Genomic DNA, 25142 nt, shown 5'->3' on the forward strand with positions numbered 1-25142 from the left:
GGGGTCAATGTAACCTTTCAATTCTGGGGAAGACCGACCAGCCGCTGCCCGCCTCTTCACTATGCCTCTAACCGCATCCTCCCCCCTCCCAAGAAACAGCGACGCAAAGAAAACCCCATTGCACCGCCTATATCGGTGCCTGCGTTGTCGCAGTGTTCTTCGAACTCCCTTTCCCAACAAAGAAAGTAAAGTAGAGCAACAGGAGCATGAAGGCGACGGCGCCCGCTATCATCAGCCAACCCTTTATCGAGTTCCACCACAGCTGGTTGCGCAGATCTCGGCTACTGCGCTGGAAACCCTCCGCTTGGAACTGCAGATCATCAGTCGCTTGGACAATGTCGTCGATCCGTTGCCCGCGCTGGATAACGCGCTCGACGTTATCCAGCGCCATGTTCTTCACCTCATTCACCGCCAGCTTCACCTTTTGCACTTTGCTGTCTGCCAATCCTGCAGCAGCGGCGCCGCTGCTGCTTTGTTTCATGAGGAGGTCACGCGCCGGACGCGCAAAAACGCTCACTAGTTTTGGATTGAGTCTCGAGGGCGGCTCCACGAACATTTTCCTGAAAAGTGCCGCCATCTCGTCAAGCGCGGCGTGTCCCTCGCGACGACCCACTGCTTTGGCGCCCACAATGCCGTAGCCAAGTGCGTCATCCGTCATGAGGTGGTAGGACAAGGTGACCTCCTGCGTTGGGTTGTCGTCAGAGGTTACATTAAGGAACGCAGAGGTGCGGAAGTGCGGGGCGCTGCAGCGGCAGACAAGGTCTGCCCACGCAGTGCCCGGTATCGTGAACCCATCGGTTGGCAAATCAGGTGTCTTGAAGAGCATCATGCGATCCACGATGCGCACCACTACGGCTCCATAGAGCGCGTGTGACTCCTGGTCGGCGTCGCTGGCCATGATGCACAGACGCACCGGGTACAGAAAGAAAAAACAAACAAAAAAGAGGCGGCCCTGAAGCAAAAAAAGCGGGCGGGTGGTGTCCAAAACGACGGGGTCCCCCTCGAATACACACACACACACACACACACAGCCAAAGAGGGAAAGACACAGTTGGACAGACACGCTTGAGGGAGAGGAGGAGTTTACGGTGGTGGTGGTGGTGGTGGTGAGGTCGGTGGCGATGGGGAAAAGAGCGGATTGCGCAGATAGCGATCCCTAGGGGTGGGGTGGGGTGGGAGGGAAAGGGGGGGGGGAGTGGGGGGAGTGGGGAGGAGCGGTGGGGGGTGGGGGATTGGGAGGCCCAGTGCCGTGACATATGCCTGAAAGAAGTTTCATCACATATACGCCCCCCCCCGTGGCATACAAAGGGGAACATGCATCTGCGCATACACGCGCACGTGCTCAAAGAGCCTCTGTCGATATCGTCGGCGCAGGACACCCTGCAGCTTCTTTGTTCTCTACTCGTCTTCTTTTAGCTCCCACACCCTACTTTTTTTTTTCAAACCGAGGTGTAGAGAGTGTGACAGAGATATGGTCGATGGGCTGGCGCTACGGAGCACATAAAGGAGGAGGTGGCCCAAACGATAAGGAAAGCAGAAGGAGCCTATCAACGGCACCGCAGACGAACACGAGAGAGGGGAGGGGGGGGGAGGGGGAGGGGGAGGGGGGGACTTCGAGTGGTGGCCGTGTATGTGGAGATCCCGTCAATGCTTCCACGGTGTTTATGCATGTATCTTGTGGATGCGTGCGTAACCCTTACCAAAGGGGAGGGGGAAGGGAGAACCGTATTTTTAGGAGCGCTGAGGGAAAAGGGGAGAAGGAAAACGGGGGCTTGACATGACGAGACCACTCACGAGTGCGATTGTATACGTGCAGCCTCACCAGCGTCGATTCCTTCGCCTCTTTGCAGCAAAGTAAAAGTGTTCGAGAATCCTGTTGTTGTTTTTTTTTTGCTTCTGTTGTAATACCACTGTAAAAAAAAAAAAGCGGGGCCGTAGTGTTTGAGGTACCACTAGTTTACGAGAGGCGTTTGGTTACCGTCGTTCACGTTTTTTTTCTCCTCTTCCCCATCCACCACCACCACCACCACCACCACCCCCCTCTCACATACATGGCAGCGTTGCGCTTCGTACTCTTACTGGCCTGCCCACACAGGCCCCACCCGTGTGGTGCAAAGCAGTACTCGAGCACATGCTAGAGCAACCCCCCGACTCCGCTTATGGGGACACCACCGCCCCATCCGCCGCAATAGCCATCTGCCCTCACTTTGTACATGTCCGTAGACCCCCCCCCCAGCAGAGGGCAGGTGAGGGCAGGAGTTGAGCTACGCTCGGGTACCGTCGACACTTTATCTAGGTTATAGACGGCACAAACACCGTGCTCACTGTACCGCAGATCGCACTCCCCGCGAAACGCCCTGTGGATTTTCAAGGTCGGCATCAGGAGCGATACTCCCACTTCGACAACTCGAAAGTTGCAGGCAGTTGGATGCCGTGAACATCCAAAATGTGGCTCATCATCCGAAAAGGGGGCTGCTTCTCTGTCCCAGAAAGCGGTGTGGCGATCGAGGACACCCTCACGTCGAGGCCCTCCCTCCCTCCCCCTTCCGTTCACTCGAACACAAAGGGAGATCGACACAGCGGGCATAAGTAGTGTCCTGCCTGTATCCAGCGGAGAATGCAGGGCTCGTGAAAACGATGGCCGCAGTACACTTCCCGCACTGTTCTGGCAGCCGTCGTGGCCTCAGTTGCACCGTCGTGCGGCGACAGAGGCGCTGGTAGGCGTGAGGACGACGGCTGAGATGCTATCGGTGGCGCATCGCTGTCAGCAGTCGTGGATCTGGAAAGTGGCAGGGTCGCGTTCGCCACGTTTGCGTCGCTGTCTGGTGTAGCGCGCACCCCTGACGTAGCGAAGAGCGGCTCCAAGCAAATGGCACACTCCTTTACTTCCAGGGCACGCGGGGGCGGCGGGGAGGGGCTCGCAGCCGTCTCCTCCCCCACGCCGCTTTCACTATGGCCGATGCGGGCGGTGGCCGTTATCGGTAGAGACGGCTGCTGCTGAACAATGTCAAACGTTGAGATTACTTCCTGTGGAGAGAATGGAGGACAGCTGTGTGCCACCCACTCGCGAGCAGATGCCGGGTCATCAGGTAGATCCGGTATCTCAATTTCTGCGTTCATGACAGCAGTCACCATCACCTGAGCAGGCAAGAAGGCGTTTACCATGTCCACGGCGCTGCCTACGGGAGCGCTGTCTGCACCGCTGAAGCTGATCACCGTGTGTACGTGCACGGGTGGCGATGCCTCGGCCCCGCTAATGTCGCCCATGGCGGTGGTGGTGTGCGGGAAGCCGTGTGCAAATATTTTCGAGTGGGGGAGAACGACGAAAACAACCCAGGGGAAAAAAAAGAGGGGTGACGCGTGTAACGTGAACAAACGCCCCCAGGCTTATATATATATATGTAGATGAGATGCTCGGGCACACAGTCCAGGGAAAAAGAGTTGCGGGGGGAGGGGGGAGGGGGAGAGACGAGCTGAACCCTATCAAGGAGGATGCCGTGCGTGTGTGTGTGTGTGTGTGTGTCTTGTCAGTTGTTAAAAGAGGCAATATAGATATATATATATATATATAAGAGAGAGAAAGGTGTTTGGCTGAGTGTTGACGTGCATTGGCGTGCCCGTCCATCATGGAAAGCAGGAAACGCATAAGATAATCAGGGAGAGATGTCAAATGATGACAAAAGAGACATTGATGGGAGAGGCGCTGAGAATGTGGTGGTGGGGTAGGGGAGGGGAAGGGGGGAGGCTATACTTGGCCTTGAATCGATGATCATAGTGTGCTCCCCACATGTATGTCTGTGCTTGGGGCACCTTTCGTGGTGATTAGGGGGGCAGCGCCACGGAACCTCCCGATTCCGTCATACGTACAACGGCGATACTTTTGATCCTTCACCTCCACGGGCATCAAACGCTGCTTCATTTATTCCACCTTTAGAACGCGTGTGTGTACACCACTTCCCCCCCCCCAAAAAAAAAAAACAAAGTGGAGGCTTGGTTCGTGAAGATGTCTAACAGTGTGACTGAGGCGCTTGTAGAAAAGGGAAGGGTCTCGCTCACTCAGACACACACACACACACGCAGTGTACACACAAAAAGGAGAGGGAGGAGGAGGAGGAGGAGGAGGAGGAGGGCACACCAGAGACGAGTTCTGGCTCCTCCCCTTTCCTTTGGTCTACCGTCATGGCTGAGCGACTTTATCCGCCGCACTAGCCAATAAGCCCAGCGCCCGAAGCGCTGCTACTAATGCCGCATCCCCTACCGTCACGAGCTTCGCCGCGACTGCTTCCTCAACCAAGACTTGAACGTCTTCATCAACGGCAAACCCGCCGTGGTCCTGCATGTGGGCCACCAGCTGCGCTTGAACGAGCTCGGCCCTCTCGTGCTTCGCCAGCATGTCGTTAAACTGCAGGCGGCGTTGTTGCTGAAGCTTGTCGAGTGCAGACTCCTTGTTGTTGAGCGCACTGCGCGAGTCCTGGGCTTCCGCCGTGAAAGCAGACGCACCGTCCACTGCAAGCTTTGCGTACACCTGCGTCTCAGTCACGTTCGTGGCTTGCCCACCTGGGCCACTGGCGCGTGCCGTTTCGTAAACGACGCTGCACCGCCTCGCATTCCTCACCAAGGCAGCCGAGATGAAAGGCTGCACGCTCGTTACCGTGAAGGCAGAAAGAGGGCTACTAGCACCGGCGCGGCTGTTCTCTGGCGCCTGCATCCCGCGTGACAGGCACAGAGCCAACGCGTAGCCGAATGGCCCCGGTGTGGTGAGAAAGGGTAAGGCGTCTGGCGCGGCCATCACATGGGCCTTGTCCGCCTCACCTTGGACCATCTCCGCCTGAAAGCCAAGTTCTACAAAACATGCACGCAGCGCCTCCCCGTCACCTGTGAAGGTGACGACCGCGTCGTAGTTCGAGTGCGGGACACGGCTTATTATGTAGCGCCGCACCACGGCCACGTATGCAGCGGCGGCCGCAGCCTGTTCGTGCGCCGCCGCATCCCAGGCTGCCTGCTGGCGCTCCTGGTACTTTATCTGGAGCTCCGCAAAGGCCTTCTCCGCTGCCTCCTGACTGGCTTCGCTCGCTGTCGCGGGGGCGCCGGTGCCCCCGATGTCATCCCCCTTGGCGCGTGAACACAGTCGACTAACGTTGCTGCACGCAAGTGAGAACTGCAGCAGAGGATCGCGACGACGCATGCGCTCTACCTTTCGTTGCATCGACCGCAGCGCATCCTCGCGTTCGTGGAGCTGCTGCTGCAGCGCGACGTACTTGGTTGTGCCCGGAGCGGCACTGGACTGCACAGCCGTCTTGAGGTGTTCCACCTCGGCCTTGAGCTGCTTGTTGGACTGCATGAGCTGCTTTACATTCTTGCTGGCGTCGCGCAACTCCATGTTTTCCGATGTAAGCAACATCACGTTTTGTTCTGCCTTGCTCAGCTTGTTGCGCAGACTCGCCTCACTGGTAGTCAATGCTCTGTTCTCCTGCCGCAGTGCCTCCAATAGAGAATGTGTGCGATTATATTGATCACGGTACTCATTTTTTCGAGTGCGAATGGTGCGCAGCTCCTGGAAGAGCGCCTCGATCTCTGGACCGAGGTTCACCTTGCGAAGATCGTCCAAGGAGGGCCCGCCGCCGCCGCTGCTGTTGCTGCTTCCGCTCCCGCCCCCACTCGCGCGCTTGGCGTTCAAAGTGGCTGCGTTACTAAAGAGGTCCCGCTTCGGAAGTGGCGCGGCAGACGCAGCGACGCCCGCGGGAGATGCAGTTGCCGCTGGCGTATTGTTTCGTGGTGTAGCACAAGTAGAGGAGGATGACAGCGGGGGTGACGGCTGGCGCATTTTCATGAGCTCCTCCAGCGCTCTGGTGTTTTTTTGTGTCAGCTTGCCGAGGCCTGGGATCTTGCTCATCATTTTCTGCATCTCCATCGCCTGCTTCAGCATCTGCTCTTGCTTTTCTTTGGGTTGTGTGCTGAAGAGCTGCTGCAGGGTCTGCAGCTTCTGTAGGTCCAGACCAGGTGGAAAGCCGGGCGGCACCCCGGCGCGTTGGTTTTCACTAGAGCTACCCTCGGAGTTGCTTGCGTCGCCATTAGGCGACCTAGGAGAGGGGGCGCCGGCACCATCTGTGGTGCTCCACTGCTTGCTAAGCTTGCCAAAGAAGGCGCGGCGCGTGGCCAGGAGTGCAACTGAGCCGGCGACGCACCTGGAGGGGTGCTGTGCTGCTGTGCTGAGCAAACACAGCTGCAGCTCCGGTGCGGTGGTGTTACGACGCAACATCGCGATGGAGAGAGAGAGAGTAGCAAGGAACGGTGGAAGAATGAAGCCAATTAGGGCAGGCGATACAGGCGCAGTTGAGTGATGGTGCGCCTTTATGTGTGTATTGTGTGTCCGAAGCAAAAGCTGCCAGCCACCGTTGCTGTATCGGATCCAATCACCAGAGAAGAAAAAGAAAAAACGGGATTGCCACACTCAAGCGCCTGCACGACAAAGGGTGGCCCCCGCGAGACAGGGAATCAGCAGGTAGGGGCAACCCAACTGAGCCCAGAGGTCGAGGGGGGAAGAGAGAAGAGGGTGGAGGAGCAACGATGGAGAAACGGCATCAACCAGAGCAACAGCGAACGCCACACCCCCCCCCCCCGCCAGGGCATGTCAATGTGCTTCGATGACTCTCATGTTCCTGGGCACAGAATGCATCGTGAGCAAAGGAGGAAAAGAGCGGAGAGGCAACACTGCCACAGGCCCATGTGGCCGGTACCCAAGCACTCTGGTGGCTATCGCACAATCCCGCACCGGCAGCGTGTCCTGGACACACACGCACACGCACAGACACTTTCCATTCACACGCACACCGGACTTCCCACACACACACACACACAAAAAAGGAAAAGAATGAGAGGCCAGCATCGCCATAGTCACATCGGCAGCGACCGTTGTTGGGGAAGGGGTTGGGGGAGGCCGATGTGAGTCCCACTCCCCATGGTCTCACCGTTACCACCCCACTTTTCAGGCAGAAGATGGACGCGCCGGTGAGAAGCAAAGGTTAGACAAGGTCCCCCGAAAAAAAAAAAAGAGGGAATTCACAGAGAAAGAGAGAGGCTTCCCCAGCCTCCGCACAACATTCAGAGAGGCAAAACAACAAGACTGACGCGAGCATTTCACGCTGTCGATGTCTTCGTAGTGTCTACCGCTGTCGCCGCCAAGTCGGGCACTAGGCCCCATTCCCTCTTGGCTTCCATCAAACTCTTCGGGTACACGGTCGAGTCATCGCGGCGCTCTGCCCACGTTGCAAGTCCAGGCGCGTCCTGGCCCACGTATCGTGTGTCTAGCCCCACGTCATCACCCTCCATGCACCAAACTGTCTCCGCCATTAGGCGCCAGCAATTCGTTTGGTTAACCAGGAAGGATTGCATCGTGTACACGGTGGTCAACAGTAGGTCCCCGGCCTCAAAAGCGGAGGACACAAACGGGTTTACATCAACAATTATGTTAGCGCCGGTCACCTCATCAATCCCTGGCAGCTTACCAAGCGGTAGAAGCTCTTCCGGGTTCTCGGTGTAGCAACCATCCCCACGGATCGTGTCGCCCTCCACCTCCCACTGCCCATACGTTTTGCGCAACGGCGCGTACGTGTCATGACTGTTGCTGCTCCGCACCAGTACAGGTGTGCCCATGTGAAGCGGGGTGTCGTGCAAAGGCACTAAGGCGACAAGAGCCAGCTTAGTGCCCCGGTTCAAGAGCACGCTTGGCATGCGAAAGCCGAAAGACTCGCCAGGGGCGCCGAGGTGCAGCGTCTGCAGCGTTGCGGCCTTGACGGCCCCGCCGAAGACTTGGCGCACTGCCGCCATCACACTCGTTCCGCTTACGGCATTGCGAATCGCGTCGGTGTGGTGAATGCTTGGTTGTGGCGACTCGGCGCCGAAAGTGGACGGATATGGTACACCCATCGCGAAGCCGTTCAGCTCCGCCTGCCGTGCGCGGTCCTCATCGAGGGTGAGCCCGCACTCCCGCATCTGATGCGCAAGGTCATCGAGGGCCGCATTAACCACCTCGCGCGGAACTGTATTCTTGAAGTAGAGGTACCCGTCCTGATCAAGGCGGTAGCGCAGTTTTGGCGGGTCGTAGAAGATGTCGTTGGAAGGAAGCAACGGCAACAACTCGGTGCCCAGGGCAAGTCGCCCGGTGCCTACCGGGTACGACAGCTTCCCATGCAGCAAAGCACGGACACAACGCATACCTTCAACATGCAAGCGGCAGTTTGTGTGTGTGTGTGTGTGTGAGCGAAGAGAGAGGTGTGGGGGAGAAGGGAGAGATTAAGTCGTTGAGATGCGAGAAAGCAGACCACGAATGTGTGACGGAAGCGTATACATATATATATATAAGATGCAAGTTATCACTCTTCCCCTTCACTACCTTCAACCAGTGCGGCACTAGCACATGCATAACGATACACACACACACACACACAGGAGAAGCACAGAAGAGGGATCCGTTCGGGGGGCAAAGGGGAAAGGAGGGGAAGAGAAAGCGGCAACTGAGCCGCTCAATTCTATGACTTACCCCCTCCGGGGGGGCAGCCAGCCTCACTGAAGAGAGAGGGAATCGCCAAGAGTGGACCAAAGCGTTCGTTTCCTCTTTTTGTTTCCCCTCCAATGGGATCTTTCGCTCCCAGCCTACCCCCCACTTTTACGTGGGAGAAAACTCAGACGGTGATTCTGATCGCGACGAAGAAAAGAGCCCATGAAAAAAAAACCGCAAAACGGGTGCCGGACACACACACACACACAGACAACACAGACAACGACGAGAGTCAACTGATTCATTTTCTATCCAAGGGGATGGATCTTCTACGTTTGTCGAGCACACACGGCACTCAACGCGCATGCGAGTGGGGCGATGAGTTTCTAAGCGGAGTCTCAATGTTTGGCGTGTAGGAGGTGGAGGAGGAGGAGGGGAGGGAGAGGGGAAGTACTGTTGACGCTCCTCGTCCATCTTGTGGAGTTACGTGCAGTCCACCACGGAGATGAAGGTGCCCTGGTAGAGCTGACGGAAGCTTTGCTCACCCTCGTTACGGATGCCACTCAGGTCGTGGCGCAGTAGGATACTCACCCCACGTTTATCGTCCTCCAGCACCACCTGCGCATTGTCTCGGTGCCCTTCCAGGAATGTATTCACAGCGTGGCGATCTTTGTCGTATTCCGTCCAGCGACGGCGGGCCGCGCGGCTATGGAGGGCAGCCGACTCGGCGCCGATGCAGTTGTTACACTGAAAGCTGCCCTCTTTGTGTTTCCACACACTCATGTGCTCCGGTCCACGCGTGATGCAGTCCTTGGCATGCGCAACAGAAAAGGAGGACTCCGAAACACAAACGACCACCATAACGATGAGCATCAACACCGCGATCCGAGACGGAGTAGAGAAGGGATGAGCGAAGCGACCACCAAAACTGGGCTGCCGTCGCAGCGAGAACCAGCCCTGGGAGTGCATGGCAAGCTACTAAGGGGGGGGGGGGAGAAAAGGAGTTGGCTGGTCAAGGTCACGAGCTGCACAAGTCCCCTTGCCAAACGCGATCGAGAAAACGAGTAGATAGGCGACCAGGAAGCGAAAGGGCGTGGCAATGTGCCGGGGTAGGGAAAGAACGAGGGACGCCCCATCAAGACAGACCAGAGTGTACACACAGACGCGCGCACGCACACACACACACACGTGCAAGCCGAGGTATGCGTAAGCCGCGACGAGAAAGAGAAAGAGTGAGAGTGAGAGAGAGCAGAGATGGCTGAGTGAGTTGAGGGAGGGTGCGTGGTCATAGTGGAGGAAAAATATATATTGAGGACACCGCTGAAACGAGTCAGCCCGTGTCCCCCCCTCCCCTCCCCTCCCCTCCCCTGCCCTCTCCCCCGAGCACACGCACAGCCCACTCAAAAAGCGCTTTGACATGGCCACAAGAATCTGTTTTTTCATACGAAGCGCACGCATATGCGCGCAATTCCAAGGTGAATACACCTGACATCTTACTTCTACTCAACGGCGCATGCGAGCCCGCTTCTCCTCGACTCGTCTATAAAGCGATGGACAGAGATTTTCTTTTTTACGTCTATTCGCCTACACACAGAGACACGCATCCGCATGACTCAAGTCTTTACACCCAAAGTAAGCGACCCCCCAACAACGGGAATGAGTCAAAGAACAAGACAAACATGTTGCGACGCAACGTGTGTGGTGTGTCTGGGCCAGTGCCAATGGTGAAGAAAGTCACACACACGTGTCTCCGATAGGCGTTTCCCAACACCCAGTTGTATAGGGGAGGGGAGGGGAGGGGAGGGGGGGGATCCAACAGGACCACAAAACATATATATATATATATATATATGTGTGTGTGAGTGCATATGTGTGAGTGAATCGATGCACCACTTCAAGCTAAATCTGACGGCCCAACTCTCACTGCAAATGACGGTTATCAAAAGTAGGTACACAGAGGAGGAGAAAGAGGGGGGGGGTTAGGCAGAGGGAGGTGGGCTATGACGGGTGACCACCGTGCGCATCGCATTGAACGCCCCTCACCCCACCCGACCCCACACACCTCACAGTCATCTATCGAGTGATTTGAAGGCAAACTTCGCTGCGATGAGCAGCAGGCAACTACAGATCCCACGATGCAATAGATCGGTCCTCAATCTCTACCGCTGCCGCGCTTCAGAGGTGGCTAAAAACGCACGTTCTTGCGCCAAGTGCGTGTGCCGTCGTTCATGTCCACTGGAGAAAGGAGGAAGAGGAGGGAGGGAGGGAAGGGGGGGGTCTTGAGTAGGTTGACACACGGAGACGCGTCGCTGCGTACATCCCCACCTCCCCCTTTCGTTTTATTAAGCCTCGCAAGGCGGCGCGTTCAGCTAATGAACCAGAGAGTTGCGTGAACCACGTGCGTCGCTGTCCACGTCGCCGTTGCCGGGCATTTCTTCGGCACCTTGTTCTAGAAGTTGGTGGCCACTGCGACGACGATCACGAAGCCGCCGCTGCTGCTGCAGTGCCGCTGCTTCCGCCAGCTGTGTGGCAACCAGTCCTCGGAAGCCGCGAGGCATCAGGACGAGTGTGGAGGTGGTGTCGTTCACTTTGCAGACCCCGACCAGTTGGTGTGCCTCCTCAAACATGTTGTTGCGCAAGGAGATGATTATGAACTGCGCCCCGCGGGCCTGGCGTAAGACGTAATTCGCTACAATGGAAACGTTGCGAAAGTCGAGTGCCGCATCGATCTCGTCCATGACGTAAATTGGGGTGGGCTTGATGTAGTGCAGAGAAAAGATGAGGGCGAGGCTGGACAACGTTTTTTCACCACCGGAGAGGTTCGAAATTTGCTTCCACGACTTCTTCGGTGGGCGGACTACAAAATTGACGCCCTCAAAAGGGTCATTCACATCCACCAGCTCCATATCGGCATCGCCTCCGTGCGTGAGAAGCTGATACACCTCCTTGAGCCGCAGCCGGATGTGCTCAAACGTGTCCATGAACGCCTTGCGGCGTGTGTCCTTGAGGGTCTGGAGTTCGTGCTCAGCCTTGTCGTGGATCGCCTTCTTCGCCTCGTAAGTGGCCTTCGCGTCACGATGCGCGACGTCGCGCTCTCGCCACAGGGCAACTGCGCGGAAGTCGATCTCGCTGTGTAGCCGCTTTGTCTCCTCACTGAGGGCCTTGGCGAGTTGCACCGAGCGGTCGTAGTCACAGGCATTCAAGTCCTCTGGGCTGAGACGGAAGGTCCTCTGGGAGAGGTCCACGTGCGCTCGCTTCGCTGACGTGAGTGCAGAGGAACCACGCGATGAAAGTCTTTGCAGCGCAGCCTCCTCTCTACCGCGTTCAACGCACGCACGAGGGCGCTTCCGGCCGGGCGCCGCCTCGTCCCCACTATACTCGTCCTCGTCCTCGTCCTCGTCCTCGTCCCCGTCCTCCATCTCAACATCCCCGTCGTCTTCAATGTCGCCGTCACTCTCTCCAAGTGTCTCCCTACCATACAGCTCGGCGTTGTCACGGATTTTCTGCTCACAGCCTTCTATTTTCTGCTCAAACTTTGACAACTCCTGCAGCGCGTCCGCAATCTTTGCCGCCTCCGTCTGCCGATAACGCTGTTCGTCGTCCAGCTTCTTCTGCGCGTTGAGGGCAGCGCCGTTGACTACAGGTACGGCAGCGCGCGAATCGTCGGCGGCCGCCTGTGCCTTTGCCAGCTTGGCCTCGGCGCCATTCAGCTCCTTCACAAGCCCCTCCAACACCTCCACGCACTCCCTCACCTTCTCCTTTACATTGTCCTGCACTTCCTCCTCAAGCTTCTTCAGCTGCCGCTCGTAGTCCGCTATATCGGCAGACTTGCGCTCTTGCGTGGCTCGGTGTTTTTGTATCTCTCGACGGCACGCCCGAAGACTCGCTTCCTCGGCGTCTGTGCGCTCCTGCTGCGTCGCAAGGGACGCGGCAACCTTCTTGAAGGATGCACCGCCTGCCTCATCCACCTGCGACTCCAAAGCCTCCACGCCCGCGTGGTGCGCGATGTAGCCCTTTTCTGCCTTCTCCACAGCCCTTTCGCAGTCGTCCAGATCCTGCTCGTACTGCGCTCGCTTACGCTCCAGCTCCTTGGTGGACTCAGTGAGTTCCGTGCGCAGCGAGGCAAGACGCACACCATTTCCGTCCACCTTTGCGACAAGACTCGTCAGCTCGTGCCGCAGCTTGCGGAGTTGCTCGGGGTGTAAATGAGACTCTTGCTCGTGGAGCTGGTGCAGCCGAACGTTCAGCGCGCGTTCCTCCTCCGCGGCCCGCACCAGGTCTTGTTGGAGGCGCTGCAGCTCCTCCTTGATGGTCTGCTTGTCTTGCGGCGAGCGCGCTGCCTTGAGCTTCGCGCCGCGAGGTGCCGCGCCACCGCCGGTGATCGCGCCACTGGGTTCCACCAGCTCGCCTTTAACAGTGACGACCCGAAATCGTTGCTGGTTCGCACCAGCCGTCGCAGAGGAGGATGGGCCCCCTGTCATCATCCTATCGCGCCCGCGTCCGCCGGCGCCACCAAAGGCCGTCTCGCGCGCTTCTGCCAGCGTCTCCACAACAACGGTGTCCCGGACTGCTTGGAAAAAGACAGAGCGGAACTTCGGGTTCGTCGGTTGAATGAGGTCGAAGAGGCGGCGCGCCTTTGGGTTCGGGCTCTGAAAGGGCTTCGCCATTCGCGGCCCAACCTCCCGCTCCACCTCGCTCACCACCATCATTGTGGCACGTCCTATGTTGTTCTGCTTGAGCAGCTCAAGTGCAGCCGTTGCCGTTTGGCGGTCTTCAACGACGTGGAAGCCCCACGCGTTGCTGGCAACGCCGGCTGCGATGTCGTACTGGTCGCCAATGCGGCCGAGCTGGCGCAGCGTGCCATAGTAACCCTTGAGGGAACGCTGTGCCAGCAGAAACTCCATCGCGCGATCGTCAGCTTCGCCATCACGGTAGGCGCTCTTGAGCTCTTGAATGGAATTGTTGATGGCATACTTACGGCGCGCGCTCTCACCGATTTGATCTTGCACCCGCAGCACCTCCTCCTGCACGTCCTTTCGGTCCGCCTCCTGGAGCAGTCTCTCGAGTTCCGCCACGCGAGCCTCGTCGCGCTTCGTTGACGCCTCCAAGTCCGCCAGCTGTTGTTGCTTCTTCCTGGCGCTGTCTGCCAGCCCGTTCAGCCGGCTCTGCGCAGTGCGCCGCTGCTCTTTGGCCTCTATCACCCCACGTTCAAAAGGGGCAAGCTTCTTTCTATTTTCCTCCAACTGCTGGCGCAGAGGACGCAGTTTGGGCAGCAGAGCCTCAGACAACTTGTCGTGCTCCAATTGCAAAGCTGACACCGCCTCGATTGCTTCGTTGTAATTCTGTTGATGGATCGCTGCCTCGCGTTCGGCGTCTTGTTGGTGCAGGACTGCGCGTTGTAGCTCCTCCTTTGCCTTGCGCAGCTGGTCGGCCACTTTCTTACGCGCCTTCTCCTCCTGGTCGGCGCCAGACTTCACCTGCTCCAGGAGAGCCTCGGCAGATTGCCGGCGAGTACGGACAGCATCGCGAGCCCGCTGCACCTCTGCGACGTGTTTTTTTGCCGCCACGAACGCCTCCTCAGCCCTTGCCTTGTCCTCACGCCGTTGAAGGACTTCTTCCTCCATGACCGTGATACGGGCATCGATCTCAGACAAGAGCCGCCGCGGCTCCTCCAGCTTCTCTTCAATCCCGCGCATGCGCAGCTGACACATGACGATGAGCGTCTTCTGGAGTTGGTTGTCTTTGGTCACAAAGGACAGCGTCGAGTTCTTCGCGTCATCCAGGGCCTCGCGCTCCGCCCTGAGTTTTCGCTCCCTATCAAGCGCCTCGAGTCGGGCCAGCTGGGCCGTCTCGGCGGCCGCCGTCATGTGCGAAATACGACCCATGTACTCACTGGTGCCGATAAGGTCATCCAGATACTCCAGCAGACCCTCCTCGCCTTCCTTTTCGGCCTTGGGCTTCATGAGCGCGATCTGCTCTACTTCGCCTTGGAGAATAAGGAAGCGATTGTGCTCCAAGTCGACGCCTTGGGCGATGAGGCACTCCATCACCTCTTTCTGCGTGCGGCGGACGCCGTCGATGTAGTACTGCGACGCACCACTTCGGAAGACCTCTCGCTTGATGCGCAGTACGCTGCCAGCAACCTCCTGCCGCTGCTCTGAGTCCTTCTCTTCCGCGGCGGTCTCCAAGATTCGAATAAAGTTCACTGTCACGGATGCGTAGGACACGTTCGGATGCGCAGCGGAGTTGTGAATGACCCCCGCCAGCTTATCCAGGCGGATTTTCTTCGCGTTCCTGCCAAAGACAAAAAGCATCGAATCGATGACGTTTGACTTCCCTGACCCATTCGGGCCGATGACGGCCGTAAAAGTCTTGTGAAAAGGACCAATGCGGTGCATACCGTAGTACGACTTGAAGTTCTCCACTTCAATGTCGCGGATCACGAGACGTGAGTGGGGTGAGAGGTCCTCAGCATTCTTCTCACGCTGGGGATCTGCCTCATGACATGGATACGCGGCTGTCACAGCCTGACGCATAAGCTGTAGCTCCGACCCACTCGTTCGTGTCGAAGAGAGGCGCGGTGGACTACATGCTGAGAGCCGCGCAGCGGAAGAAGATGAGCCGGTCAACCTACTGCCACTGATGTCGCGATCTTCAGTGATGTGCTCCTCCTCCTCCTGCACTGCCTGGTCCTCAGCGCCGTCTTGCAAACCTTCTTGAGATCCACGCGCAGCTTCATCCTTGATTTCGCCCATGTCCTCAACGCCGCGTTCTGCTAGCCCCCACTCGTCTGCACGCGGCAAGTCATCTGGTGCCACCGCCGCATATACATCCTCCTGTGGGTCGACGCAGTCCGGCTCTTCGTCTTCTCTGCATTCCTTCTTCACAATCCTCGACAACCTATCAGAGCGCTGCTGCTTGGCGACGGTACCAGCTTGACAGGCGCTTCGCTTCTTGGGCGACATGTTGTTTTCTATAGGTCTACAAGGGGGGGAGAGAGGTACGTCTATAGATAGAGAGAGGTGCAGACACACACGTGTGGTGGTGTTGGTCTACGCGGACTGGGATGAGATACCTCCAACCCCCCCCCCTCTTTCTTGACCCCCTCCCTTTCAAGGTGTCTGTCTGCTTGTCTTCTTCTTTTTGCGTGCCGTTTTTTGTGTCTATTTATTTGTGTGCTTTCCGGGGTTATAAAAGCTTTTATTTTTTTCTTTCGCACTCTTCCTACACACACACACAAAAAAAAAGACAGCAGTAATGGAAAGTAACACCAAAAACAGTGAGAATAGAATCGCCACAGAAACCAACGGGGGGCGGGGGGGGGGCCCTCCCTGCTCCCACCCACACCCCCTACAGCATGCCCATACATACATATGAATTTACGCACACAGAGATACCGACAGACGCGCACACGCGCGAGCGTCACACACGTTAAAAATATGTCCAGAACATCGCGCTATCAGGGCGATCGCGAGCCGTATTGGACCGCACGTGCGCTTTGTTTTATAATGTTTGTTTTGCTTTGGTTGGGTTGTCGGCTACCCTCCCTTCCCTTTCCCATTTTTTTTTTTTAGGGGGGGGGGGGGGGGGGAGAGGAAGGAAGACAACGTGATCTGTTCGCCACCGGCGAGGGAGGAGGAGATAGAGAAGGGGTGGGGGGATCCCTCCATCGGTGACAACTCTAAAATGGAAGAAATGAAGAAAGCGAGGAAACAATGCGTGGGCGGAAATGGAAGCGGGGCAATCAAAGTAAACAACACCGACAGGGAGGCCTTCGCAGCCCCGGGGAAGGCCATGCCGCCCCTCTTTGGACCCACACAACCGCTGCCGTGATCCCCCCTAACCTCTCACTTTTCTACCGCCCCTCCCCTCCCCTCCCCTCCCCTCCCTCCTCCCCCCCTAGCCACCACAAGAACAGCACCCGCATAAGACAAACGAACGCTTCGCAAACAACAATAGTCACGGCGACAGAACACCGTGTCACAGAAGGTGAGTGAGGGGGTGAGAGAGAAACAAAGGAGAGCGAGTACACCAGAACAAGACAAAGTCACTAAAAAAAAAAGAAAACACGCGATAAAAGCGACGTGCATCACCCCTCCCCCACCCACCCACCCACCCATTTGAGAGGAGAAGCGGGCAGGATTACTCAACGATTCCCATCTTTCTCGTCGTTTCCACTCAGTGCAGCTCAGCATATCACCATCTGTGCCTGCTTATTTGTGTTCACCTCACTCCCTACTCCCTCAACACCATGGAAAGTCGAGACGATCACTCAAACAAGAGCGGGGCCGCTGGTGGGACTCGTAGCGTTTGCCTCTACCTTGCCCTCTCCCTCCCGCCGCTCTTCCTCTCACTCGTGCACACACGGGACGGGAGGTTGGCACGTCCTTTGGAGATTGAATTTTCCTTTTTTTTAGGCTGCCTGAATGTACTCCCAGCGCTGCACCATAATTTTTTGTGTGCACAGTAGCGCCTCCTTCGCCACCTCTGGATTTGAGTGAGACATGAGCGCCATCACTCGCTCCTTCACCCCAGCCATTGGGGTGAGTGTCAGCAGGTTGCGACCAGTAGGGTGGTAGCGGATGATCTCGCCCAAATCATGGCAGCCGACTGCCAGGGTCACCTCGTCCCTCGACTCACACAGAACTTTACCAAGCGCCACGAGCACCTCGTAGCCGTTGTCCTCGACATTCACCGCCTTCTCCTTCCAGAACTTGGCGCTTGTGTGCACCGGCGTCCACTCAAGCGAGCCGCTCAGTACCTCACCACGGTACTGTGAAAAACTTGTGAGCGCCTGCATGGACTTCTCGAGCGCGGCGTTCAGCTGCTCCACCATGACGTCAATGTCCTCATCGCCAAACTTTCGGCGGGAGATCTGCGAGAGAGTCTTGATCATGCCGACACCAACCATTTCGGCCACGAGAGAGGGGCCCTTGCGGAATGTGCTGATCTGCTCCTCCGTTGCTGTGCCCTGGTGGAGGCGACCCAATATGTGGATACGACTGTCAACCCATTCCTCTGACGAAGGGTTCAGCATTTGGCTCATGTATCGTCGCTCTGCCTCCACCATGTTCAGTAGCGTGAGGAGCGTCACCCGCATGCACTTCTCCTTCTGCACCCGCTGCAGAACCCGATGCAAATGTGGAATCATACGCTCACGCACCAGCAATACGATTCCCTCGTATTCGTAGGACAGCAACCAAGAAAGCAGCAGCGCCTGGTAGATCACCTGAATGATCCCAGCAGAATCGCTCGACACAATGTCCGTCAGCAGGCGCGGGATGCACGAGACCATGTTCTCCCGAAAGAATAGCCAACGGAAGTCCTTTCGTCGTGCGATCTGCACACAGGCCTTCACTGTAAACTCAACGTCGGCCACCTGCAGCGTTTCGGGAGCGAACGTGGCACGAGCCAATGTGAAAAAGTTCGTGAAGGCACTCTCATTGCCCTCGTAGGTGCCGTAGCGGAGCGCCGTCGCGGCCAGGTAGATGGCGGGGTTGGCGATTCCAAGGGACTCGCTGTGCAACGACGCAATGCTCAGGAGCAACGTGGCCGGGTGACCACCAAATTGTTTCTCGAGCTCATCCCGGCTCAGCTGCGCGCCGATTGCGTGGTCGGCGTGCACGAGGTCAGCAAAGAAGCGCAAAGCATATCCTAGGATGTGCTCAGTGTGTGTGCCGGCACAAACTCGGAAGAGCGCAATCGCTAGTGGCTCCTCTTGACCATGGACGAGGGACGTCACCAGTTCGTCATCCAGGCGGTTGACAAAGAGCTGCTCCAGCAGCCGGATGGCGTTGTCGTCGAGCAGCTGCAGCTGACGGACAAGACTGACAGTGTCAGCGGCATCTGCAGAGAGCGTGGGCATCTCTCTTCTCCTTCTCCTCTCCACCTCTTTTTGTTTTGTGCGAAGGCCTCCTGATGTTCGAGAATTCGCGCGTAGATTTTCTACGCCCGTCCCCCTCCCAAACGGTGTGCAGCCACAACCCAAGTTGGCTTTGCCGTGTTGTGATGTGTGCGTGTTGTGATGTACCCACGTAGGATCACCCGTATAAGATCGAGTTGCGTGGCGCTCCTCGTCAATACTCCGACTATTGTACAGCGTTCTTCAGACACGACAGCTGAAGGGATTAGGATAGAAAGGGGGAAAAAAGAAGCGAGGGTTGAAGAGTGGGGAATCAGGGATGAGGGAGAGGGGGAGGGAGAGGGGGAGGGGGAAGAAGAGGCAGCGTTAGCCACTGGGCCCTTTGCCTCCTTTGGACTCCTGCAGGCTGCACCTCTTTACGCACACACGCATACACGTTTATGTGTATGCGTGTGTGCGGACGTGCCACATGAGAGTTTGCACATACAAATGTGTAAAATGCTGTCGTTGTGATTTGGACGTGGTTGTGAGTGTTTGTGTGTGTGTTTCCTGCTGATATCGTTCTACCACGGTGTACAGATTTGGAGCGCTATAAAGACTCTTGAAGGGACCACGGAAGCGAGGGCGGAGGGAAGGGAAGGGGCGCAGACGTGGAAAGCACACATACACGAAGCAAACACACACACACACACACACACACAGACAAGTACAAAACAAATACAGGCCAGGGGGAGGGGGGTAACACAGGGACAGAGTCGAGTGCACCCACACACACACCCACACACAGGCACAAGATACAAAAATTGGTACCAAAGGGACGTTTAGGAAAGAACCAAGAACAAAAAAAAAAGACGGGGATTCATGTACAGCCAGTGTGTGAGGTGTACACGAATGTGTATCGCAAGCTCTAAAGTGGAGGGAGGGAGGGGGGAGAGTAGTAAAGAGCGAAAGTCTGAAGCGAAGAAAGGGTAGAAAGGAGAGACATTACAGAGGTGAATCCAAAGAAATATCAAATTGTTGAGGGGAACACGTTTTGATGCAAAGATAGAGAGCGGGGGGGGGGGAACGGGGAACGGGCGGGGCAACCCATGCTGATCAGCTCACAGAGAGCACAAACACACACACATTATAACCAAAAACATACGATCGTCTGTAAGACGGGCATTACACCTTGTCTGCGTCTGATTATCTGAGCAGTGGCTAGACAAGGGCAGGGAGTTGGTGAAGGGGCTCCTGCGAGGGCGGACAGGTGTCGCCGTTCTCAGTGCCACGCTGACTTCCGATGTGCCATCGCCCGAGTGTTGGCCTCACGCATACGCTCCACCTCCGCCAAGAGCTCGTCGGGTGTGTGTGAGACCTCCTCGTTGTCGCCGTCACGTACATCGTCACTGCCGTTGGGACGGCTACGGATGGGAGTGCCGCGGGCACCGCGCCGGACGCGCTGAGGCGTGTGAATGCCGTCGCCGCCGCCGCCGCCGCCGCAACTAACCACAGTGATGGGACGCGGTGGAAGCGACAAAGGTCCCTTCGGCTCAACGGCCTTCTGTGGGATACGAGATCGATCGCTACACACTGTTTCGACCTCGTCCAAGGAAAACGTGTCACAAGACCAGCGGCGTGGCACGCGGGCACGTAAGTCGGCTGTGCGTTGTGTCTTCACCTCGCTCCCCTCACCCACGTCCATCGCGACCTCGACGCTGGCACCACCACCACCACCACCGCCACACCTGTTTACGCTCTCCACTTTCCCAGAGCAATAGGTCGCAGTGAACGTGTTGCGCGCGGCTCCAACCTTCTGCAGCAGCTCTGTTGGTCGTATCCTCATCCTCTCCATCGACTCAGGCCGCGCGGCGCTTCGCTCAGGGCGCACAGTTGACATGGAGGCGCATGTCTGCATCTCCAACAGTTGCAGCTCGTCATCGCTAGCAGTTTCCCAACACCGGGCCTTGTTGAGATTGAGGTGCACTACACCCCCCTCCTGCTCTCCGTCAACGTCTGCGTAGTTGTTTTTCACCGAGTTGTCGGCCTCAGGTGTTGAGGCTTTCACTCGAATGCTCGCGGCGGCTTGAACATGTGCCGCACCTGCTGCTGAACTGGCCACATCGCCTACCGTGACACCAGAAGCCCCATCACCTAATCTCTGCACCTCTTCCTGGGTTGCTGCCTCCACCCCCACAGGGGAGGATGACGCCGGTGGGGTGGGTAGATTGCGTCGCAGGTTTTCTGCGGTTAGTGCCACCGTTTTCAAGTCTGACCCGCTCGCGGAAGCGGAGAGAAGTGAATCCTTGCGACAGGCAGCGTCACCACTAACAGCCACACGTCTAGCTCCGCAGCTCTTCTGCGGAGACACACTGCGAACAGCGCCAGTGCCACGAGTGCGCGGGGGAATGAGTGCTCGCTGCGGTGACGCTACCCCGAGAGAGTGGGAGTGTGGCCGCGGCCTGCGCTGTCCGCTAGCTGTTGTAGATGATGCCGGGACTTTAGGGATTGACGCTAAGCGTTTGAACACATTCGTGCGCTTCTCTTGCGTGGTCAATGGCGTAGCAGTAGTGGACCCGATTGCACCAGCAGGCAGCGCTGGCGCGCTCCCAGAGTGCAAATTACTGCTAGCCGGCTCCGAGTCATCACCGGTGTGCTGTACAGCATCGCCGTCGTCACCGAACACGGAGTTGCTAACAACACCAGGCATAGTGGGGTAGTCGCAGAAAAGCTCGATCTTGACCTTGTCACACCCGTGTGGGGCCAACTCGCTCAACATCATATCCCAGTCTTGCTGATCCAAGAGAGAAATGAAGTCACCCTCTGTGTCCTCGTAGCGAATGCGCAGCCGGCGCTCCGCTCCCGTGGACGGTTGCTGATGCTGCTGCTGCTGCTGCTGCTCCTGCTGAACCTGGCAGAAGTCATGAATTTGCTGATAGACAACTCGGAAGTCCATCTGCGCTGCATCAGAGACCGGCAGCACGCGCGTCTGGGCGTCAAAGTGTATCTTGAGTCTGAGCGTATCCAGGCGACGGAGCTGCGCGCGGGCTTCCTCGACTAGCGGCCCGCTGACGCCGGACTCTTCGGCCTGCTGGAGACAGCGGCGCAGCTCCATGGCGTTTTGACCGCTAGGCGTGTTCTGCGTACACGGCGAGGTGTCCTCACTGTGGCAGATCGTTGTCGTGCCACCAAGCGATGCGAGCAACCTTGGGACGTGCGTGTTAGAGCCATCGTCGCTGAGCCGCAGCGTGTCGGCCGGCGATGCCGCGTCGCGAGTTGGGCGGCACGGCGTCACCTGTGGAGAAGGCGCAAAGCCACCGGCCACCCTGGCCCCGTGACCCCCCACGGCGGGAGCCACCAGAGCCAGCTCTAGCTGTCGCCGTGCCTGGTGCTGGGTGTACTGCGCCGAGAACACCTCACAGAGCTTCACGTACACCTTTGTAAGGTCCTTCGACCATGAACCGCCTGATGAGTGAGCTATACAAAGGTCATGGACGTTGAAGGAAGGCGGGAATGCGTCGCCGATCCAAGGCGCTAGAGCAGTACTGGTTGTACCAACTTTGGTGCGCGTTGCCGAGAGGCAGTCGCCAACTACATTGTCTCCATGCAGCGTGTTGAACAGACTTGTCGTTTCTGAAACGGGTCCGCAGCGTTGACGCTGCCGGTACGAGTCCAGCGCGGCAAGGCCGACATCTCGAGCTGTCTGCGCGGCCCTCACGTCGTGCGCGAGCTTCCAAAGGAGCAGCAGCCGGTTGGCGCGCGTGATGTACTCCAACGCGGCCACCATCTCCAGCGCAGGCTGCTGTAGCGTGTTATTGATGGCGCAGTGAAGCGCGTCTGCCACCTGAAGACGCGCGAGGAGCTCCTCCGCGCGCTTTACGAGTGCGGCGTCCTCCGTGTCCTCAGTGACAGTTGCTGCGGATGTGCCCTTGACACTCTCAGGTGCGCTACGCATCGTAATGAAGGCCTGAGCAGCTTTGACAGCAGTGGAGAGTTGCACTGCGCTCGGTGTTCCGTTGGTGGCCTCGTCGCTCTCCAGCACCTTGCGCAGCTCGCCCATGGCCGCCCGCTTCGACGCCACCACTTTGCCAATCTCCTTCAGAGGCTTCTCCACCTGTTCCTGGTGCAGTTCACTCATCGTCTCCCCAGGTCGTAAAATCTCTCGTAAGCCGTCAATTCGAAGCGCCTCCTGCCGCGAACGGCGGATGGCGCCCTCCAGGTCACCCTTGCTGGCCGCTCGGTGTGCGTCGAGGACAAGCTTGCGCCACTCCCGCATCGCCGGCAGCCACCGCTCCACCAGCCAAGAAAAGAACGGACTCGCCAACATCATCGTGATGGGGGGAACAGGCCTCTGCCGCGGTGGCGATCGCGACACAGGCGTCGCCGCATCGTCTGCCCTGTCGGGAAAACTACTGTCGCTGAGCTCTGGGGCGGCCCGAGACTCAGCTTCGACACTCGTTCTGAAGCTGTCCCACACCTCCTGAACCTGGTCTAGGTCGTGACGCTGAGTCAAGTCACGAAGAACCACCATCTCGTGCATCATGCGGACGATGAAACGCACGAGACGGTGCACCGCACGAAAGACGTACCGTCGCTCCGCCAACCCTTCACGAACGTGCGCCGACTCGTTCAAGGACAGCTGCCGCTCCACACCGTCGACGAGGCGCAGAAGCTCCGCACTGTGCTCTACAGCATCGCGCTCGAAAAGCAGCATATCCACATCCTTGCTCACCTGAACGTACTCGAGCTTCGTGAAGGCGCTAAGGAGTCTGCTCGCGGCCATGTGAACAGCAGGCAGGAGAGCGACGGAGCCATCGTTATTGCGCCCGTGCGGGATGGGGTCCAGTGAGTCATCATCACCCCTGTCCAACTCTTCGAGGGAGGCGTTGGCCAGAGCCAAGCGCCGGCAAGGCACGACCGAGGCACGGAACCCTTTGGTGGATTGCGGTGGCGCTGCGCATCGTCGACGTTCGCTGAGCGCCGTCGTCACCTCCGCCACATAATCGAGCACCGATCTCATTTGAACGAGCTCGTACCGAAGCGCAACATCTACATCTGGCGTGCACGTGCGCACTGACGTACTCGCGGTTGGTGCAAGAGCCCTCCGGTTCTCCGGCGCTTCCGCGGCAACGTTGGGCAGTGGTTGCGGCGGCGGCGGCGGCGCTGGCTGCTGCTGCTTGCGCTTCGCAACAGGCACTGTTCGCGCCTTGGCGCGAACCAGGCCTTTTGATGCGCTGTTTGCAATCACCACGTTGCCACACCGTCCCGTGCCGGATGTGCTCGTCGCTGACACTAGCTGTGGCCGCGGTGCAGCAGAGGTATCGGATAGAGGGGCTGAACGCTGGTGCGCGTAGCCAGAAGGGATGCGTCGAAAACCGGTGGATGTAGTGTTGGCGCCAGAGGTGACCGAGCGGGACATGACGCTTACCGGGCGCTGCTTCGTCTCCGCAGACGACGCCGTTTTGGGCGTGGCCTGCGGCGCGGTCGCCGAAACAGCCTCGATACGAGTGTGGCGCGGCGCAGGTGTCGTAGCGAAGCTCGCGTTTTCTTTTCCGGACGCAGAATGCTTTAGAAGTTCAGCGCTGCTCCCTTCCCGGTCATCTGGGAGGGCGGATCGCAAGAGAGACGGATCGACATGCAGCTGCAGGTGATCAGTTGACGAGGTAGTGCGCCACACCACCTTCTGACTCACGAGGTCTTGCTGCCATGCGCTATCAACATCGTCACAGCTGCCCCGATGCTTGTCCACATGGGACTGGGATGGTGTTGAGAGGGGGCTCGCGTCCGTCTCGACGCCATGGTAGTCACCCCGCGAAGGGAGTGACCACTTGGGCAGCTCCGTTACCTGGGGTGAAGCCAAGTATTGCATAGGAGGGTCGGCGCTGCGCTGCACCGCGGCGGCGTTCGAGTCAACCTGTTTCAGTGGTTCCTGGGGGGGCTTCGACAATTGTGCATGCCTAGCCTTTGGGTTTTCAAAGCTGGTACGGCCGTAACGCTTGGCGTAGTTCCCGTCACTGCGGTGGCGACTCTTGTTCGCGCTCAGTGTAGGCGCCGGCGTCACGGTAGTGGCACCGCGGGATGCGTTTCCTACTTGACTCATGAGTTGAGTAAGACAGGGGGGGGGAGGAGGGAGGGAGGGAGGGAGGGAGGGGTGAATGTGATGGCTGAGAGCACCTGCGTGCATGCGGCTGCGCCCCTCGTGCAGAATTTTTTGATCCAAACGACCAGATCAAAAAAATTGAGAGGAAAAGCAAACAAGCCAGTAGAAGGAGAGAGGAAGAGGAAGGAGGGAGGGGGGGGGGGAGAGGGAGAGGGGGCAAGAAAGAAAGAAAGAGAGCAGCCTTTGGCGGTATTCCCTCCCCCCAAAAAAACAAAAATTTCAAAACGGACAATGACCAACGGGCAAAAAAAATAGCGGGGAGGGGAGGGGGGGTGGAACTATATATATATATATATATAAATATATAAATATATCTATAATAATATTTATGTGCAGAGGAGCGAGTCACACAACGAAGAGGAAAACAGAGATATCGCGAGGCGTATTCAAGCGTTTGAGGCAACAAAACGAAACAGAGAAAGAGGGAGGCGAAAAAAGGAGGAGGAGGGGGAGGGGGAGGGGGGGTAGAGAGAATGAGAGAGGATGGTCAGTGCCAGTGTGCGTGTTGGTGGAATTGTGAGGAAGAAAGCACGCACCCGGGAGGGTGCCCCCAAACGTGTGGAGGGGGGGGACGAGAAAAGGGGAGGGCGGGGGGGGAGGGCGGGATACAAACACGCACACACGGGCGCCAAAGCGCGCAATCG

The 25142-nt window shown here is 57.8% G+C and overlaps 8 protein-coding genes across 8 annotated transcripts; all 8 read right to left on the reverse strand.

Annotated features, from left to right (window-relative positions):
* Positions 1-127: 127 nt before the first annotated feature.
* Positions 128-898, reverse strand: JKF63_05116 (uncharacterized protein; the record flags this gene model as incomplete). Its single annotated transcript, XM_067901085.1, has 1 exon — positions 128-898. The coding sequence occupies one exon, from the start codon at positions 896-898 to the stop codon at positions 128-130; it is 771 nt and encodes a 256-aa protein (XP_067757448.1).
* A 1652-nt stretch (positions 899-2550) lies between these two features.
* JKF63_05117 (uncharacterized protein) lies at positions 2551-3267 on the reverse strand (the record flags this gene model as incomplete). Its single annotated transcript, XM_067901086.1, has 1 exon — positions 2551-3267. The coding sequence occupies one exon, from the start codon at positions 3265-3267 to the stop codon at positions 2551-2553; it is 717 nt and encodes a 238-aa protein (XP_067757449.1).
* A 910-nt stretch (positions 3268-4177) lies between these two features.
* On the reverse strand, positions 4178-6259 carry JKF63_05118 (uncharacterized protein; the record flags this gene model as incomplete). The annotated part of the gene is made up of 1 exon (XM_067901087.1): positions 4178-6259. The coding sequence occupies one exon, from the start codon at positions 6257-6259 to the stop codon at positions 4178-4180; it is 2082 nt and encodes a 693-aa protein (XP_067757450.1).
* Positions 6260-7137: 878 nt separating this feature from the next.
* On the reverse strand, positions 7138-8214 carry JKF63_05119 (uncharacterized protein; the record flags this gene model as incomplete). Its single annotated transcript, XM_067901088.1, has 1 exon — positions 7138-8214. The coding sequence occupies one exon, from the start codon at positions 8212-8214 to the stop codon at positions 7138-7140; it is 1077 nt and encodes a 358-aa protein (XP_067757451.1).
* A 766-nt stretch (positions 8215-8980) lies between these two features.
* JKF63_05120 (uncharacterized protein) lies at positions 8981-9466 on the reverse strand (the record flags this gene model as incomplete). The annotated part of the gene is made up of 1 exon (XM_067901089.1): positions 8981-9466. One exon carries the CDS (start codon positions 9464-9466, stop codon positions 8981-8983), a length of 486 nt encoding a protein of 161 aa, XP_067757452.1.
* Positions 9467-10866: 1400 nt separating this feature from the next.
* JKF63_05121 (uncharacterized protein) lies at positions 10867-15462 on the reverse strand (the record flags this gene model as incomplete). The annotated part of the gene is made up of 1 exon (XM_067901090.1): positions 10867-15462. The coding sequence occupies one exon, from the start codon at positions 15460-15462 to the stop codon at positions 10867-10869; it is 4596 nt and encodes a 1531-aa protein (XP_067757453.1).
* A 1448-nt stretch (positions 15463-16910) lies between these two features.
* On the reverse strand, positions 16911-18362 carry JKF63_05122 (uncharacterized protein; the record flags this gene model as incomplete). The annotated part of the gene is made up of 1 exon (XM_067901091.1): positions 16911-18362. The coding sequence occupies one exon, from the start codon at positions 18360-18362 to the stop codon at positions 16911-16913; it is 1452 nt and encodes a 483-aa protein (XP_067757454.1).
* A 1258-nt stretch (positions 18363-19620) lies between these two features.
* On the reverse strand, positions 19621-24438 carry JKF63_05123 (uncharacterized protein; the record flags this gene model as incomplete). Its single annotated transcript, XM_067901092.1, has 1 exon — positions 19621-24438. One exon carries the CDS (start codon positions 24436-24438, stop codon positions 19621-19623), a length of 4818 nt encoding a protein of 1605 aa, XP_067757455.1.
* Positions 24439-25142: the final 704 nt, after the last annotated feature.

The sequence above is a fragment of the Porcisia hertigi genome, chromosome 21, assembly GCF_017918235.1.
Source record: "Porcisia hertigi strain C119 chromosome 21, whole genome shotgun sequence".
In the NCBI taxonomy this organism is placed as follows: domain Eukaryota; phylum Euglenozoa; class Kinetoplastea; order Trypanosomatida; family Trypanosomatidae; genus Porcisia; species Porcisia hertigi.